General features: G+C 44.6%; 1 protein-coding gene across 2 annotated transcripts; it reads right to left on the minus strand.

The window, feature by feature from the left end:
• LOC121576163 (dual specificity phosphatase 29) lies at positions 1 to 20055 on the minus strand. Of its 2 annotated transcripts, none has more exons than XM_041889376.2 (4): positions 19988 to 20055; positions 8518 to 8757; positions 1518 to 1738; positions 1 to 331 (listed from the first exon to the last, which is right to left on the minus strand). In XM_041889376.2, the coding sequence occupies exons 2-4, from the start codon at positions 8682 to 8684 to the stop codon at positions 135 to 137; spliced, it is 585 nt and encodes a 194-aa protein (XP_041745310.1). In that variant the 5' UTR covers positions 8685 to 8757; positions 19988 to 20055; the 3' UTR covers positions 1 to 134. The 2 variants fall into 2 exon arrangements, with proteins under 2 accessions (XP_041745310.1, XP_041745309.1); XM_041889375.2 differs by having other exon boundaries at positions 19978 to 20049.
• Between the last annotated feature and the right edge of the window lie 493 nt (positions 20056 to 20548).

Raw genomic sequence — 20548 nt, forward strand, 5'->3', positions numbered from 1 at the left:
TTGATCACATTAGCAAGGGATTTATTTCTGACACGTCGGAATTTATACAAAATAATAAAACCATCTACAGTATGAGTATAGTGTCTGCACAGTTGTCCCCCATCTATGTCTCATCAAAAAATATATTTTCATTGTCATCTAGCCTGGTAGTGGAGTTGTTTGTCCAGGTCTCGGAGCTGCTCCAGGAATCCAGCGTTGGGACAGATGTTTCTGTTGGCAGCCACAGCCTTGATGGCATCCACCAGGGACAGGTTCTCATCGATCATCAGGTAGGCCAGGACCAGAGAGGATGAGCGACTCAGACCCATGGCGCAGTGGACCAACACCTTACCTGCCAGGGAAGAAAGGCTACATGCTTAGCTCTCATTCAGTTGAAGAAGAAGGACACAGGTACATAGGTAATTCCATCATGTGTAAAATGTATTTACATACAGTACTTCAATTCCGTACCTACTGTATCTATTTTGTTTACCTAAGTGATGTCTTGGCTCACCCAAATCCCCCTGGCAACATGTACCATATCCCATTTAGTAGAAGAACACCTCATAGATTACTTGTTGTTTATTTCATATTGTGTAATTTGTGTCAAACAGCCTTACAGACCTGTAGGCTTAATATAAAAATGGAGATATTTCTAAATAGACTACCTCCCAAAAGTTTTCTTTCAACAATGTTGCAACAAATGTTTCTACACATGGTAATCCGTGGTTTCTTATCCTGCTTTGGGGCTTAGGGCCCATGGGTGCGGGTAATTGAACTGTCTTCCAGGCTGTGTGTTTCTGCTAGGGATTACTGTAGGCCCCACTACACACTGGAGGGCTAGTCCGATCAACCAGTCAGTCAGCATGTGGAGGAGGGGAGCGGAGGCATTGTCTACGTCCCAAATAGCAACTTATTCCCGACATACTACACTACTTTTGACCGGGGCCCATAGGGAATGGGAATAGGCTATAGGGTGCCATTTGGAACGCTCCCATCATCTTATTACTGTCAAGTCAGATACCGGATGCACTCTGCATAACGAGGACAGGAAGTAGCAGCTCTGCTAAAGCACAAGTCCACAAACATGATTTTGTAATTTCCATGTCCAATGAAAGTGTTGCTTACAAATTACCAGGGAAATCTATTTAAAACCAATATTCTTGTCCAAGGTCACCGGCTTATGAGGAGATTACTGTGGGGTACGATATTAGCTTGATATTATGTTTTTGCAGCTTTGTGATTTGCATTTTAACTGCTAATGGAATGGAAGGGAGGATTGCTGCATTGTGTTAGAACTGACAGACTAATGATGTTTGAATATAATTCATTCACAAACAATGTAATTTCAAAGGTAATTTTAGAGAAAATGATACAGAGAAAAAAACATGCACAGAATATACATTTAGAGATGATGCCCTCTGCATGGTAAAAAGATCCTTAGGTCGGGTAGCTGTAAAGTACTTTGTGACAACTGATCATGTAAAAAGGGCTTTATAAAATTGATTGATTAATTGACTGGTTGATTGATTGCTTACCGTTGGGCGAGCTCAGGGCGGACTTGATGAATTTGGCTGCAGAATAGAAGAAGATGCTGAGGTCAAAGGAGGGCATGTCGAATGCCTCCACTCCATGGTAGGATATTCTAGTGTCCCTGTAGTAGCTGGCACCTGTGTTCACATTAAACTTCCCATCCGCTGCGTTCAAGACGTGGGTGATGTGATGAGTCTGGAGTGTCCTCTTGTCTTTGGCTGCATACCTAACAACACACAAGACCATGTAAGTGGTATTGCTAATACCCAGCCATCACCTGTGTCTGTCTTGAGATGTCTTAAGACGTTGTTCTAAAGGTGTCACGGTTTACTAAGCCAGAACCCAGAAGCAGACCAGGACAAGGTGAGTTGAAACGAAGGTGAGTATTTATTTAACAGATTCCAAAAACGATGTAGAATAATCCAGGGGACAGAGCGGACGGCGGGGATGAGTTGGTGGAGGTGCAGTGGTAGATCCAAGAATGGCTCGGCAGCCGCCGACAACCAGGCAGGGGTTGGGTGAAGGTTCCGGGAGATTGACTGCAGATAGAAACAAAACGGAGGTAAGTACACGGCAAGCCAACAAGGTGCAAAACAACAAAACTAACGCTAGACACTCCAAGGCTGATACACTGACAAACATACTGTTCATGGCTAACGATCCGGCAGGGAATGGATGTTAGGCCAGAGCCTAAGAAGGGTGATGATCAGGACCAGGTGTGCAGATTGCTGATGGGATGCAGGTGCGGAAATCAAGAGAGCTCCCCGGAGCGTTCCAGAACCCTCGGGAAACAGGAGATCACGAACATAAAAACTAGTCCACAGACAGGACCCGACTCAGACTGCCGGGATCGTTACAGTACCCCCCTCCGACGCAACGCCACCGGGCGGACTCCCGGAGCGCCAGGATGGAGGCGGTAGAAGTCACTGATGAGGTCAGCATCTAGGACCTGTCGCCGCGGAATCCAACTCCTCTCTTCAGGACCATACCCCTCCCAGTCCACGAGATACTGGAAACCCCGGCCCCGCCGTCTGGAATCCATGATGCGACGCACCGTGTAGGCAGGACCACCTCCGATCATCCGAGGAGGAGGAGGAGGAGGCGGAGGAGGCAACAGAGGACTGAGGAAAACAGGCTTGAGGCAGGAGACATGAAAGGTGGGATGGACTCTGAGCGTCCTCGGGAGTTTGAGTCGAACTGCCACCGGATTGATCACCTTCTCCACCACAAACGGACCAATGAACTTCGGTAACAACTTCCTAGACTCAGTCCGTAAAGGAAGATCCCGTGTGGCCAACCAGACCCTATCTCCGATGGTGTAGGTGGGAGCGGGGATCCGGCGACGATTCGCCTGGAGCTGATACCGGTCCGAAACTCTAAGGAGTGCCTTTCTGGCCCGATGCCAGGTCCGGTGGCAACGACGAATATGGGCCTGAACAGAAGGCACTGAGAGCTCCTTCTCCTGAGAAGGGAACAAGGGAGGTTGGTAGCCATACAGGCACTGGAAGGGGAGACATCCCAGTGGCAGATGTAGGGGAGAGTATTGTGGGCATACTCAACCCAAGGCAACTGAGAGACCCAGGAGGTGGGGTTGGAAGAGGCCAGGCAGCGTAGCGTGGATTCCATCTTCTGGTTGGCTCTCTCCGCCTGACCATTAGATTGGGGGTGAAAACCAGATGTGAGACTGACTGTAGCTCCAATGGCCAAACAGAAGGACTTCCAGACAGCAGAGGTAAACTGAGGGCCACGGTCGGAAACGATATCACTGGGCAACCCGTGGACCCTGAAAACCTCCCTAACCAGGATCTCGGACGTCTCCGAGGCAGAGGGAAGCTTGGCAATTGGCACAAAGTGGGCGAACTTGCTGAATCTGTCCACGATAGTCAGAACGACCGTGTTCCCCTCAGAAGCGGGCAACCCAGTGACAAAGTCCAGGGCCAGATGCGACCATGGTCGCCGGGGAATAGGAAGGGGGTGAAGTAGTCCAGAGCTGGGCCGATTGGTACTCTTATTCTGCGCACACACTGGACAGGCAGCAACATAACCCCGAGTATCCTCGGCCATGGCAGGCCACCAAAAAGCGTCTGCGAAGAAACGCCATCGTCCGAGCCACGCCAGGGTGACAAGCCATCTTGCTGGCGTGGGACCATTTGAGGACCGCAGGACGAACCAACTCAGGCACAAACAACCGACCGGGTGGACCGTTACCGGGACCGGGCTGCGTCCGAAGAGCCGCCATCACCTCCTCCTCAATCTTCCACCTAACAGCTCCCACGACGCAGTTCCGGGGAAGAATGGTCTCGGTCTTGGACCCACTCTCCTCCGTCTTGGAGAACATCCGAGACAAGGCGTCCGCCTTGCCGTTCTTAGATCCAGGTCGGAACGTCAGGGAAAAATTGAATCGTCCGAAAAACAACGACCACCTGGCCTGGACGGGAGTTGAGACGTCTAGCCGATTGCACGTAAGCAAGATTCTTGTGGTCAGTCCAGACAATAAACGGCTGCTCCGCCCCCTCCAACCAGTGGCGCCACTCCTCCAAGGCAAGTTTCACCGCGAGAAGCTCCCGGTTACCCACATCGTAATTCCTCTCCGCAGGCGAAAGGCGACGAGAGTAGTAGGCGCAGGGATGGAGTTTACTGTCCGTGGAGCATCGCTGCGACAGGATGGCGCCAACTCCCACATCGGACGCGTCCACTTCAACGACGAACTGACGGGCCGTGTCCGGTTGAGAGAGAATCGGTGCGTTGGTGAATCGCCTCTTCAAATCCAGAAACGCTCGATCCGCCTCCGGATTCCACTTGAAGCTCCTGATACTGGAAGTCAAGGCCGTTAACGGAGCGGCCACACGGCTGTAATCCCGGATGAATCTGCGGTAGAAATTCGCAAACCCCAAAAATCTCTGGAGCTGCAATCTCGTACCGGGCTGGGCCCATTCCAGAACCGCTCTAACCTTCTCCTGGTCCATCCTAATCTCTCCCCTGGAGATGATGTACCCGAGAAAGGATGTCGTGTGGGCGTGAAACTCGCACTTCTCGGCCTTCACGAACAGGCGATTCTCCAACAATCGCTGCAGAACCTGCCGGACATGCTGGACGTGGTCGGAAGGTTCCTTCGAGAAGATCAGAATGTCATCCAGGTAAACAAACACAAAGAGACCGATCATATCTCTCAGGACGTCGTTCACCATACTCTGGAATACCGCTGGAGCATTGGTCAGTCCAAACGGCATCACCTGATACTCGAAGTGACCCATCGGTGTATTGAAACCCGTCAACCACTCGTCTCCCTCTCTGATCCGGACCATGTGATACGCATTGCGTAGGTCTAGCTTGGTGAACACCGTAGCACCCTGTAAGGAGTCGAAGGCAGAACTCATCAAGGGCAGGGGATACTTGTTCTTGACCGTGATGTCATTCAACCCCCGATAATCAATACACGGTCGAAGAGAGCCATCCTTCTTACCCACAAAGAAGAATCCTGCCCCCAGGGGTGATGACGAGGGACCGAACGAGACCAGCAGCTAGGGACTCCTTGATGTAGGTCTCCAAAGCCTCACGTTCAGGGCGGGAGATACTGTATAACCTTCCCTTGGGGTAGACAGCTCCAGGGAACAGGTTGATGGCACAATCATATGGTCGGTGGGGAGGGAGTGACAGAGCCTTCTGCTTACTGAACACTTCCCCCAAATCGTGATATGTCTCGGGAACCAGGGACAAATCTGGGGGTTTAGCCTCAATCACCTGACTGGGAACCGAATGGGGACAGGCAGTCTTGAGACAGTTAGCATGACAATCAAGGCTCCAACTCGTTACCTTGCCCGTCACCCAATCGAACGTGGGATTGTGTTCCTTCAGCCAGGGGTATCCAAGGACCAGAGGAACATGGGAAGACGGCAGAATGAAGAATGAAATCATCTCCGAATGATTCCCCGACAACAGCATCTTAACCGGTTCAGTCCTCATCGTGATACGTGCCAGACTACTGCCGTTCAGAGTGGTCGCTTCAATGGCTTCCGGCAATTGCTCCTTGGAAAGCCCCAGCTGTTCCACCAACTCGGCATCAAGAAAGCTTCCATCGGCACCTGAATCGATAAAAGCGTTAATCGCTAAACTCTGATTCCTGTTCACAAGGGTAGCCGGGAAACGGGGTCTGACAGAGGTACTGAGAGGTTGAAACTGGCTCGCTAAAAGTCCTCCCAACTTTAGCGAGCCGGGCAGTTTGACGACCGCCGGGAACAAGTGGAGATGTAATGTCCCGAGCTACCACAGTAGAGGCAGCAGTTGGTCTTACGTCTATGTTGACGCTCCTCCTTGGTTAACCCGTGCCGCCCCACTTGCATGGGTTCAGAATCGGGAGAGAGGACCTCTCCACTAATCCTTTGTGGTGGAGAATGATCGACGTGTTCTGGTCCACCACCCGACCCGACTGGGAACTGAGAAGCTGATCGATTGGACGGACCCCATTGCTTCTCCCTCCTTCGCTCTCGGACTCGATTATCCACCCGAATAGACAAGGCTACCAAGCTGTCCAGGTCACTAGGCTCCGGATAGGAGATCAACTCATCCTTGAGCTGCTCCGACAGACCCTGGTAAAAGGCCGCTTGCAGAGACTCCTCATTCCACCCACTCTCCACAGCCAACGTCTTGAACTCGATCACGAAGTCGGCCACGCTGCGAGTTCCTTGGTGAAGCGAAAACAGGCGCCTAGCTGCGTCCCTCCCTCGGACGGAATGGTCGAAGAGCTTCCTCATCTCGGCCGTGAACCCCTGGTATGAAGCCATGCAGGGGTCTTGTCGTTCCCAAACGGCTGAAGCCCACTCCAGCGCTCGACCACGCAGCAACTCAATCACAAAGGCTATCCTAGCCTTGTCTGTGGCATAAGAGTAGGGCTGTAGATCGAACACTAACCCACACTGCATAAGGAAAGAACGGCATCTTCCCAGCTCCCCCTCATATTTATCCGGCGTCGGAACCTTGGGCTCACGGAAGGACACAGCTCCAGACGCGGCAGGCGAGATGGGTGAAACCGGTAGTGGATCCTCCACCGGAAACTTGCGCTGGTTCTGGACCTCCGTCAGGCCGGTAGAAAGGTTCCGAACTGCCAACGCGATCTCCTGTAGCTCCGTGCTATGATGGCCCAACATCTTCTCCTGATGGGTAATGGCATGGCGAACAGAGTCCAGGTCCGCTGGGTTCATTACGGGCCGGATCGTTCTGTCACGGTTTACTAAGCCAGAACCCAGAAGCAGACCAGGACAAGGTGAGTTGAAACGAAGGTGAGTATTTATTTAACAGATTCCAAAAACGATGTAGAATAATCCAGGGGACAGAGCGGACGGCGGGGATGAGTTGGTGGAGGTGCAGTGGTAGATCCAAGAATGGCTCGGCAGCCGCCGACAACCAGGCAGGGGTTGGGTGAAGGTTCCGGGAGATTGACTGCAGATAGAAACAAAACGGAGGTAAGTACACGGCAAGCCAACAAGGTGCAAAACAACAAAACTAACGCTAGACACTCCAAGGCTGATACACTGACAAACATACTGTTCATGGCTAACGATCCGGCAGGGAATGGATGTTAGGCCAGAGCCTAAGAAGGGTGATGATCAGGACCAGGTGTGCAGATTGCTGATGGGATGCAGGTGCGGAAATCAAGAGAGCTCCCCGGAGCGTTCCAGAACCCTCGGGAAACAGGAGATCACGAACATAAAAACTAGTCCACAGACAGGACCCGACTCAGACTGCCGGGATCGTTACAAAAGGCATGTCTGGTTGATTATGAACACTTAGTGGTGATATGTAGCGTTCATAAAGCATTCATTAAGCCTGTATATGCATGACATAAAGAGTCATAAGTAAAGCGTTACCAGGGTATTTTAATCTCTGGTTCAAACCATGTCCCCTCGAATCACATCACATCTTAGCAGACACTTATATCGATGTGTCTTACAGTCGTGGCAGGAATTGAATCCACGACCTTGTGACAGTAGATGTCACTACTGCACTGCAAGACTTCTGTAATTTCAACAGTAAAACACTGTAGAATGCACAGTAAAATATCCTTAAATGTGTTTTACAGAATTTAATATGGTGCATTGTTGGAAAATGTTGTTGCGGGGAAAGAGTCTGGCTCATTAACATATTTTAAGGAGTGCCTGTGACATGTGGTAGTAGTTCCTTAACAATTAAATGTATATAGGGAACAGATCAGAGTGGTAGCATGTCTTAAACCTTTAATGTTTGAATATTTAACCATGTCCATTTAGACCTCTAGAAGTGCAAGTGATATAAAACACCTAGTATTCATCACTTTTACAGTATTGTACTGCGTTTCATTGCTTTGACATTATAGTAATTTACAGGAAGCTGGCATCAAGTTACCGTGAATATTTCAGTACTGTGTTGGCACTATCCAGAGATAGAGACATACTGTATCATAAGATATCTTGTTGTAATTACATAAATGTTTAAGACCAATGTATCCTTAACTACAACAACATCTTCAATAACGGTTACAGAAATGTTTAACTTACTATGAATGTGATATGTGTTTTTTTAATCAACTTTGGTTGAATGCACTGACTAAGTTGCTAAGGACAAGTGGTGCTCGCTAAATTACCGAAATGGAAAAATGAAAACTTGCAAAAAACACTGGGTAATATGTCACTGGGTAATTACAGTAATATACAGTAATTGTGATGAGTACTGTATATTAGATTACAGTGACATTTTTGTTACTGTAAAGTGGATAACCGTAGCTGTAGTGTAAAATAAAATACAGTAACTTACTGGCCAATTGCTGCCAGTAAGTTACGGCACATTTTACAGGAAATGTTTTACAGTGTGGGCTAGTCAAAACTGCATACATTGTTAATAAGGGACAAGCTTCAGTCTATGTGATTAAAAAATATCGCATATACTTACAAAAAATGTATGAACTCAAGCATCTGCTAAGTGGCACTTATAGTATACAGTATAGCCTATTATATTGAGGGTGAGTTCTCTTACATGTCTCCTATGTAGATCCTGGGCTGAACCTCATCCATATGGTCACTGGTCCCTGGTTTGGTCCACATCAGCCTCTGGAGCTCTGAGGCTGGGGGCGTCTCGTACCTGCTCTCTGCCCCCTCAGAGCCCCCCAAACAACTGCTGATGCTGTCCATGCCCCGGCGCATGTCTGGCTGTCTGGGTGGTGCTGGTGGTGGTGGTCTGAAACTCCTGTTGCTGCTAAACCTTCCACTCAATCTGCTATTGGAGTCACACATTTATATTTTTAGCAGCGATTCCAATATGATACGATAAGATACAATAACAACTATATTTGTCCACCGGTTACATCCGAAATGTGTCTTCTGCTCCGCTCTCAAACCCAATGTACCCAATGACTCGCACATATTTTGAGATTACCACACATAGGGTTCATTGGTCTGGAATAGTACATGTATTCATTGTATGTATGAGTCATCGGGTACACAAACCTTTTATATATACAGTGGGGGGGAAAAGTATTTAGTCAGCCACCAATTGTGCAAGTTCTCCCACTTAAAAAGATGAGAGAGGCCTGTAATTTTCATCATAGGTAAACGTCAACTATAACAGACAAAATGAGAAAAAAAAATCCAGAAAATCACATTGTAGGATTTTTTATGAATTTATTTGCAAATTATGGTGGAAAATAAGTATTGTGTAAGTATAAATTGTGCCAAATAATGGTTATTTGACTTGTAACAATCCCTTTTTGGTGCTATATATAACTTTATTTAAAAGGTTCTATAAAGAACCATGCTCATAAGGTTCTAAATGGAACCTTTATGGTGCCATAAAGAACCCTTTCCTAAGGTTCTATAAAGAACCATTAATAAAAGGTTCTATATGCAGTGCTTTCCAAAGTATTCATCCCACTTGGCGTTTTTCCTATTTTGTTGCATTACAACCTGTAATTTAAATGGATTTTTATTTGGATTTCATGTAATGGACATACACAAAATAGTCAAAATTGGTGAAGTGAAATGAAAAAAATTACTTGTTTCAAAAAATTTGAAAAATTCTATAACGGAAAAGTGGTGCGTGCATACAGTTGAAGTCGGATGTTTACATACACCTTAGCCAAATACATTTAAACTCAGTTTTTCACATTTACTGACATTTAATCCTAGTAAAAATTCCCTGTCTTAGGTCAGCTAGGATCACCACTTTATTTTAAGAATGTGAAATGTCAGAATAATAGCAGAGAGAATTATTTCTTTCAGCTTTTATTTCTTTCATCAATTTCCCAGTGGGATTATTATTTGGTAGCATTGCCTTTAAACTGTTAACTTGGGTCAAACGTTTCGGGTGGCCATCCACAAGCTTTCCACAATAAGTTGGGTGAATTTTGGCCCATTCTTCCTGACAGAGCTGGTGTAACTGAGTCAGGTTTGTAGGCCTTGCTCGCACACGCTTTTTCAGTTCTGCCCACACATTTTCTATAGGATTGAGGTCAGGGCTTTGTGATGGCCACTCCAATACCTTGACTTTGTTGTCCTTAAGCCATTTTGCCACAACTTTGGAAGTATGCTTGGGGTCATTGTCCATTTGGAAGACCATTTGCAACCAAGCTTTAACTTCCTGACTGATGTCTTGTGATGTTGCTTCAATATATCCACATAATTTTCCTTCCTTATGATGCCATCTATTTTGTGAAGTGCACCAGTCCCTCCTGCAGCAAAGCACCCCCACAGCATGATGCTGCCACCCCCGTGCTTCACGATTGGGATGGTGTTCTTCGGCTTGCAAGCCTCCCCCTTTTTTCTCCAAACACAACGATGGTCATTATGGCCAAACAGTTCTATTTATTTTCATCAGACCAGAGGACATTTCTCCAAAAAGTACGATCTTTGTCCCCGTGTGCAGTTGCAAACCGTAGTCTGGCTTTTTTATGGCGGTTTTGGAGCAGTGGCTTCTTCCTTGCTGAGCGGCATTTCAGGTTGTGTCGATATACAGAGGCTTGCGAAAGTATTCACCCCCCTTGGCATTTTTCCTATTTTGTTGCCTTACAACCTGGAATTTAAATGGATTTTTGGGGGGTTTGTATCATTTGATTTACACAACATGCCTACCACTTTGATGATGCAAAAAACTTTTTGGGGTGAAACAAAAAAGAAATAACACAAAAAAACTGAACTTGAGTGTGCATAACTATTGAGATCCGGTGACTGTGCTGGTCACTCCATTATAGACAGAATACCAGCTGACTGCTTCTTCCCTAAATAGTTATTGCATATTTTGGAGCTGTGCTTTGGGTCATTGTCCTGTTGTAGGAGGAAATTGGCTCCAATCAAGGGCCTTCCACAGGGTATGGCATGGCGTTGCAAAATGGAGTGATAGCCTTCCTTCTTCAAGATCCCTTTTACCCTGTACAAGTCTCCCACTTTACCACCACCAAAGCACCCCCAGACCATCACATTGCCTCCACCATGCTTTACAGATGGCATCAATCACTCCTCCAGCATCTTTTCATTTGGTCTGCGTCTCACAAATGTTCTTCTTTGTGATCCGAACACCTCAAACATCAATTTGTCTGTCCATAACACTTTTTTTTCCAATCTTCCTCTGTCCAGTGTCTGTGTTCTTTTGCCCATCTTAATCTTTTATTTTTATTGGCCAGTCTGAGATATGGCTTTTTCTTTGCAACTCTGCCTAGAAGGTCAGCATCCCGGAGTCGCCTCTTCACTGTTGACGTTGAGACTGGTGTTTTGCGGGTAATATTTAATGAAGCTGCCAGTTGAGGACCTGTGAGGCACTTGTTTCTCAAACTAGACACTCTAATATAGGCAGAGTACTCTTGCGCAGTTGTGCACCAGGACCTCCCAGTCCTCTTTCTATTCTGGTTAGACCCAGTTTGCGCTGTTCTGTGAAGGGAGTAGTACACAGCGTTGTACGAGATCTTCAGTTTCTTGGCAATTTCTCGCATGGAATAGCCTTCATTTCTCAGAACAAGAATAGACTGATGAGTTTCAGAAGAAAGTTATTTGTTTCTAGCCATTTTGAGCCTGTAATCGAACCCACAATTACTGATGCTCCAGATACTCAACTAGTCTCAAGAAGGCCAGTTTTATTGCATCTTTAATCAGCACAACAGTTTTCAGCTGTGCTAACATAATTGCAAAAGGGTTTTCTAATGATCAATTAGCCTTTTAAAATGATAAACTTGGATTAGCAAACACAACGTGCCATTGGAGCACAGGACTGATGGTTGCTGATAATAGGCCTCTACGCCTATGTAGATATTCCATAAAAAATCAGCCGTTTCCAGCTACAATAGCTATTTACAACATTAACAATGTCTACTCTGTATTTCTGATCAATTTGATGTTATTTTAATGAACAGAAAATTGCTTTTATTTCAAAAACAAGGACATTTCTAAGTGACCCCAAACTTTTGAACGGTAATATACCCCAAGAGACTTGCAGCTGTAATTGCTGCAAAAGGTGGCTCTACAAAGTTTTCTGTTTTTTTTGTCTTATTTCTTGTTTGTTTCACCAGAAAAATAATTTCTTCAAAGTGGTAGGCATGTTGTGTAAATCAAATGATACAAACCCCCAAAAAGTCCATTTTAATTCCTGGTTGTAAGGCAACAAAATAGGAAAAATGCCAAGGGGGGTGAATCCTTTCGCAAGCCACTGTAGTACCAAAAAAGGGTTTTGTTATGGTTTCAACCCATTTGGAGGATATATTGAACCCTTTTTTATGGTTCTTTATAAAACCTTTATGGAGAATGGTTCTATAAAGAACCTTCATCAATCTCAAAGGTTCTTTGTAGATCTTTTTGAAGAACCATTTAGGTTTTTTTATTCTGATTGGCCATATTATATTGTTAAAACTCCTAAAGCGTTATTATTGTGTTAATTGACAAGTTGAAGCAGATGTGCTTGCCCTGCAACAGCTGGGGGTCCCTGAGGAGAGAATTGAGAACCAATGATTTACTATAGTTAACTGTTCTCTATTGACACAAGGCCATAAGCGAGTCTGTCACAAGACACCGTAAATGGTCATGTTTAACATGTAATTGCATAACACAACATATTAGATGAACTGGAATGACACTCATGGTTGCACAAAAAGAGCTGTGGGCAAACCAAGCCCCAAATTATTCTAATGAACCACCTCCCCTACGTTTTAATTATCACTAAAAGGGGAAAGAACACTTTTCTGAACTGCAAAGAACCATTGAAGGGCTCAAGTGGTTCTTTGAATCATTATGGTTCCACATAGAACCATCATCCTTCCCAAAGAACCCATTACATTTACATTTTAGTCATTTAGCAGACGCTCTTATCCAGAGCGACTTACAGTTAGTGAATACATCTTTTATTTTTTATTTTTTATACTGGCCCCCCGTGGGAATCGAACCCACAACCCTGGCGTTGCAAACGCCATGCTCTATCAACTGAGCTACATCCCTGCCGGCCATTCCCTCCCCTACCCTGGATGACGCTGGGCCAATTGTGCGCCGCCCATGAGTCTCCCGGTCGCGACAGAGCCTGGATTCGAACCAGGATCTCTAGTGGCACAGTTAGCACTGCGATGCAGTGCCTTAGACCACTGCGCCACTCAGGAGTATAACCCTTGAGGAACCCTCTTTTCTTAGTGTGTAGTCCAGATAAATGGCCATACAGTTTACAATAACTTGTCTATATTACAGTAACTCTTAAGTAAAACACATTTATTTCCTCAGATGGATCAGTATTCTAATACCGTATAATAATACATGTGTATATATGTGGGGAGAACAAGTATTTGATACACTGCCGATTTTGCAGGTTTTCCTACTTACAAAGCATGTAGAGGTCTGTAATTTTTATCATAGGTACACTTCAACTGTGAGAGACGGAATCTAAAACAAAAATCCAGAAAATCACATTGTATGATTTTTTTGTAATTAATTTGCATTTTATTGCATGACATAAGTATTTGATACATCAGAAAAGCAGAACTTAATATTTGGTTGCACCACAGACTGTCCAGGAGTTGGCGGATGCTTTAGTCCAGGTCTGGGAGGAGATCCCTCAGGAGACCATCCGTCACCTCATCAGGAGCATGCCCAGGCATTGTATGGAGGTCATACAGGCACGTGGAGGCCTGAGCCTCATTTTGACTTGTTTTAAGGACATTATATCAAAGTTGGATCAGCCTGTAGTGTGGTTTTCCACTTTAATTTTGAGGGTGACTCCAAATCCAGACCTCCATGGGTTAATAAATTTGATTTCCATTGATAATTTTTGTGTGATTTTGTTGTCAGCACATTCAACTATGTAAAGAAAAAAGTATTTAATAAGATTATTTCATTCATTCAGATCTAGGATGTGTTATTTTAGTGTTCCCTTTATTTTTTTGAGCAGTGTGTGTGTGTGTATATATATATATATATATATATATATATATATATATATATATATATATATATATATATATATATATATATATATATATATATATATATATATATAAAACCATATCGGTAACACTTTACTTGACACTCAATCAATCAAATCAATCAAATGTATGTATAAAGCCCTTTTTACATCAGCAGATGTCACAGTGCTATACAGAAACCCAGCCTTTTAGATTCCGTCTCTCACAGTTGAAGTGTACCTATGATAAAAATTACAGACCTCTACATGCTTTGTAAGTAGGAAAACCTGCAAAATCGGCAGTGTATCAAATACTTGTTCTCCCCACTGTATACACTGCTCAAAAAAATAAAGGGAACACTTAAACAACACAATGTTTCTCCAAGTCAATCACACTTAGGTGAAATCAAACTGTCCACTTAGGAAGCAACACTGATTGACAATACATTTCACATGCTGTTGTGCAAATGGAATAGACAACAGGTGGAAATTATAGGCAATTAGCAAGACACCCCCAATAAAGGACTGGTTTTGCAGGTGGTGACCACAGACCACTTCTCAGTTCCTATGCTTCCTGGCTGATGTTTTGGTCACTTTTGAATGCTGGCGGTGCTTTCACTCTAGTGGTAGCATGAGACGGAGTCTACAACCCACACAAGTGGCTCAGGTAGTGCAGCTCATCCAGGATGGCACATCAATGCGAGCTGTGGCAAGAAGGTTTGCTGTGTCTGTCAGCGTAGTGTCCAGAGCATGGGGGCGCTACCAGGAGACAGGCCAGTACATCAGGAGACGTGGAGGAGGCCGTAGGAGGGCAACAACCCAGCAGCAGCACTGCTACCTCCGCCTTTGTGCAAGGAGGAGCACTGCCAGAGCCCTGCAAAATGACCTCCAGCAGGCCACAAATGTGCATGTGTCTGCTCAAACGGTCAGAAACAGACTCCATGAGGGTGGTATGAGGGCCCGACGTCCACAGGTGGGGGTTGTGCTTACAGCCCAACACCGTGCAGGACGTTTGGCATTTGCCAGAGAACACCAAGATTGGGAAATTCGCCACTGGCGCCCTGTGCTCTTCACAGATGAAAGCAGGTTCACACTGAGCACGTGACAGACGTGACAGAGTCTGGAGACGCCGTGGAGAACGTTCTGTTGCCTGCAACATCCTCCAGCATGACCGGTTTGGCGGTGGGTCAGTCATGGTGTGGGGTGGCATTTCTTTGGGGGGCCGCACAGCCCTCCATGTGCTCGCCAGAGGTAGCCTGACTGCCATTAGGTACCGAGATGAGATCCTCAGACCCCTTGTGAGACCATATGCTGGTGCGGTTGGCCCTGGGTTCCTCCTAATGCAAGACAATGCTAGACCTCATGTGGCTGGAGTGTGTCAGCAGTTCCTGCAAGAGGAAGGCATTGATGCTATGGACTGGCCCGCCCGTTCCCCAGACCTGAATCCAATTGAGCACATCTGGGACATCATGTCTCGCTCCATCCACCAACGCCACGTTGCACCACAGACTGTCCAGGAGTTGGCGGATGCTTTAGTCCAGGTCTGGGAGGAGATCCCTCAGGAGACCATCCGCCACCTCATCAGGAGCATGCCCAGGCATTGTATGGAGGTCATACAGGCACGTGGAGGCCTGAGCCTCATTTTGACTTGTTTTAAGGACATTATATCAAAGTTGGATCAGCCTGTAGTGTGGTTTTCCACATTTAATTTTGAGGGTGACTCCAAATCCAGACCTCCATGGGTTGATAAATTTGATTTCCATTGATAATTTTTGTGTGATTTTGTTGTCAGCACATTCAACTATGTAAAGAAAAAAGTATTTAATAAGATTATTTCATTCATTCAGATCTAGGATGTGTTATTTTAGTGTTCCCTTTATTTTTTTGAGCAGTGTGTGTATATATATATATATATATAGATATATATATAAAACCATATCGGTAACACTTTACTTGACACTCAATCAATCAAATCAATCAAATGTATGTATAAAGCCCTTTTTACATCAGCAGATGTCACAGTGCTATACAGAAACCCAGCCTAAAACCCCAAACAGCAAGCAATGCAGATGTAGAAGCATGGTCATAACCATGTCATAATATCATAACAGCTGACATAACTGTGGTCCTCTGTAGCTCAACTGGTAGAGCACGGCGCTTGTAACGCCAAGGTAGTGGGTTCGATCCCCGGGACCACCCATACACAAAAATGTATGCACGCATGACTGTAAGTCGCTTTGGATAAAAGCGTCTGCTAAATGGCATATTATTATTATTATTATTATTATTATAACTTGTCATAACGTCATAATATGATCATAACACTGTCATGACCCATATATTTACACCTGTTGTGACATATATTGCATTCTTTTATGGCTGTTATGACACCTACATAAGAGTGTCAAAATCCACATTTATTCAAATTGGTTATTTTCCCTGCCAAGAAGTTTCCTTTCGTTTTAAAGTTTTTCTTAAATCTTTGCTGTTTTAATGAATTCTTTACAGTCATGTTTTTTTCAGCATATTTTAAATAACTTGTAGAAAATACACATTATGACACTGTCATGAAGCATTATGACCATCCTGTGTCACTTTACTTGGAGTAAGAAAATACACGTTATGACACTGTCAAGAAGCATTATGACCAGCATAATCATATAAGCCAGATAGGCCTATCACGTACATGTCCTTATATCTGTCATCAGTCACAAAGAGGGTGTCTTGTCCTGCTCCTGAAATCTGCTCCTGCATTTATCCTAGTTATCAGCAACAGAGCATTGGGGTAGGTGCATGTCTGACATCAATGTGTACGCAATTACAATGAGAATTTAATATGGTCAATAAAAATATATATTATTAAACATAGCCTACCTGTCAACAGTATGTTTATGGTGTAATGGAATGTTTTGCCTTGTGTGGTAGGTTTTGTGGGTTTTGACACTCATATGTAGGGGTCATAACCAGCCTTAGAATAATGCAATATACAGTATGTCACAACAGGTCTAAATATATGTCATGACCATGTTATGACAAGTTATGTCAGCTGTTATGACATGGTTATGACCGTGTCATATGGTGTTATGATGTTGGGTGGCAAGTAAAGTTACCGCATTCATTTATCTAGGATTTGTATGACTCTGCTCTGGGCATTGGATAGGAATACATATTTATCCTATACATTGTCATTGTAAAGAAACCGTTAGCAAGCTTATTTTAATTTAATTTTAATTTTAATGTGATGCTCAGCGGTGGGGTTTGGAGAATTATTGTCATGTCCATGGGGACGAGCCAAAATCTGTTTCTGTGACCTTTTGTAAAGCGGCCTGGTGTAGCATTCAGCTTCCTGTGGAAGTGCACTCCAACATCTTGATAGCTTCATCCATCTCTTTATCTGTCATACACCCGCACACACACGAATGCACACACGAACACACGTGATAGGAGTGCATGTGTGTGTGAGAGGGAGAGAAGAGAGAGAAGGAGAGGTGTATTTCTGCACATATATCAACGACCTTCCTTATGTCTTATCTGAAACTCAAGCCACTATTTTTGTAGATCATACTACAATTTATACAGCAAGACAATCTGGTCAACAGGTACAGCAAGCTCCACAAGTAGATCTGGGAAATATCAGGGAGTGGGTTTGCTGGAACAAACTTGTTTTGAACGCTAAGAAAACCAAAGTTATGTTGGTCTGTTCCGTAAACAAAACATTTTTTCATTTACATTTTAGTCATTTAGCAGACGCTCTTATCCAGAGCGACTTACAGTTAGTGAATACATTTTTTTTTTTTTTATACTGGCCCCCCATGGGAAACGAACCCACAACCCTGGCGTTGCAAACGCCATGCTCTATCAACTGAGCTACATCCCTGCCGGCCATTCCCTCCCCTACCCTGGACGACGCTGGGCCAATTGTGCGCCGCCCATGAGTCTCCCGGTCGCGGCCGGCTGCGACAGAGCCTGGATTCGAACCAGGATCTCTAGTAGCACAGTTAGCACTGCGATGCAGTGCCTTAGACCACTGCGCCACTCAGGAGCAAAAGGCCAACAACATAATTTTCTCCTTTCCCCCTTCTGATAACCAGGTGGCGAATCGCATCTCTGCATGTCTGGCAGACATATCAGTGTGGATGTCGGATCGCCACCTCAAACTGAACCTCAGCAAGACGGAGCTGCTCTTCCTCACGGGGAAGGACTGCCCGCTCCATGATCTCGCCATCACTGTTGACAACTCCATTGTGTCCTCCTCCCAGAGTGCAAAGAACCTTGGCATGACCCTGGACAACACCCTGTCGTTCTCCGTTAACATCAAAGCGGTGACCCGATCCTGCAGGTTCATGCTCTACAACATTCGCAGAGTACGACCCTACCTTACACAGGAAGCGGCACAGGTCCTAATCCAGGCACTTGTCATCTCCCGTATGGATTACTGCAACTCGCTGTTGGCTGGACTCCCTGCCTGTGCCATTAAACCCCTACAACTTATCCAGAACGCCGCAGCCCGTCTGGTGTTCGACCTTCACAAGTTCTCTCATGTCACCGCGCTCCTCCGCACACTCCACTGGCTTCCAGTTAAGGCTCGCATCTACTACAAGACCATGGTGCTTGCCTACGGAGCTGTGAGGGGAACGGTACCTCCTTACCTTCAGGCTCTGATCAGACCCTACACCCAAACGAGGGCACTACGTTCATCCACCTCTGGCCTGCTAGCTCCCCTACCTCTACAGAAGCACAGTTCCCGCTCAGCCCAGTCAAAGCAATTTGCTGCTCTGGCACCCCAATGGTGGAACAAGCTCTCCCACGACGCCAGGACAGCGGAGTCACTGACCACCTTCCGGAGACACTTGAAACCCTACCTCTTTAAGGAATACCTGGAATAGTATAAAGTAATCCTTCAACCCCCCCACCCCATTAAAAAAGAAGGGAAAAAAAGAAGAAGAAAACAAAAAGTGGTTGTCCCACTTGCTATCATAAGTTGCTGCACCAATTTGTAAGTCGCTCTGGATAAGAGTGTCTGCTAAATGATGTAAATGTAAATGTGATTAAGCATGGGGGGAGTACAAATTGAGGAAGTGGCAGAAACCAAACTACTAGGGGTGCAGCTAGAAAATTGCTTATCATGGTCGTCTAAAAATAACTAATCTATGTAATAAAATAATTAACACTGCATCAGAAGGATAGCTAAATATTTACCGGGAAAGATTTTTAAGCAAACAACCCAAGCATTAATTGGGAGTCAGGTGAACTACTGTTCTGTGGTCTGGGGAAATGCATCAGCAAGTGAGATTAGGATGCAGATTGCACAGAACAAAACAGCAAGGATTGTTTTAAGGTGGAGAAATGATTATTCTGTTGTAGTCATGCACAATGCTCTTGGGTGGTCATCAATCAACAAGATAATTGAAGAAAACATTCTTATTTTATATCACAATGTACACCATTTAAAACGGCTAAACTCCATTCACGACATTATTCAGTTGGTAAGAGACAGACATTCAGTAAATACCAGGAAGATATTGTCCACCATCTGTCATCCAGGCAGGAAAGAGAAATAGGCAAAATAACATTTCGATTCAGTGCAATAAAGAAATGAAATAATTTATCTGAGCAAACCAGAAATATAATATAAATTCAAACAATACTTTAAAACCACTTAAGTATAATAAATTGGAAGGTTGTGCATGACTAGGGTAGATGAAGGAACCAATCTATATTTTCAGACTGTAAGTGTATTATGTCTGCTGTTTGTAACAGTGTGTTATATGTGAAAATGTGATTGTATTATAAATTGTATTGTAATGTTTAAGGACTCTTGGAAGATTAGTCCAAATGAGGACTAAAAGAGATCCTAATAAAATATAATCTCCCCTCTCCTCCAAGTCAGGGGCGCCAAGCTGATTTCCCTGGTGTCCATGTTGAGCTGCAGCTCTGCTTCGATATCCTCATCCCCCCTCAGGCTAGCCTGTCATTGCTGCTCTGCTCTGCCTCACTTTTGTGTAATTAAAGATGCTGTGTGTGGGAAAGTGCCCATGTTTAACACCGAGGATAAATCAAAATGTAGTTTTTTACCTCCACTTACCTCTAGCCTCCCTCCTCTTGCAGGGTTCATGAAATACAGTTCCTCTTTTGCTTCGGGGGGTTTGTTCTAGATAAAATATAATTTAAAAAAACAATTGACAACGGAGGGTTGAGGAATTATCCATGCAATGCCGTACAGTACATCAGTATATCAGATTATATATTGGCGCTATACCACAAACTCCGGAGGTGCCTTATTACGATTATAAACGGGTTACCAACGTAATTAGAACAGTAAAAATAAAAATAAATTCATACCATTGGTATACGGTCTGATATACCACAGCTTAGCCAATCAGCATTCAGGGCTCGAACCACCCAGTTTATAATGTCATATACGTAGTCTGTTTTACTTTGCTACAGTATAAAGAAAGCATGTACAGTATATACAGTGACCTCTAAAATTATTGGCACCCTTGATAAAGATGTGCAAAAAAGACTATGAAATAAATAATACAAATGGTTAGTTATATTGTATGCATTATTTAATTTTTTATACATGATTTTACACTAATACAATTGCTCAGAGAAATAGATTTTGTTTAACAAGAAATACTTAAAA

Source organism: Coregonus clupeaformis, chromosome 1 (assembly GCF_020615455.1).
Source record: "Coregonus clupeaformis isolate EN_2021a chromosome 1, ASM2061545v1, whole genome shotgun sequence".
NCBI lineage: Eukaryota > Metazoa > Chordata > Actinopteri > Salmoniformes > Salmonidae > Coregonus > Coregonus clupeaformis.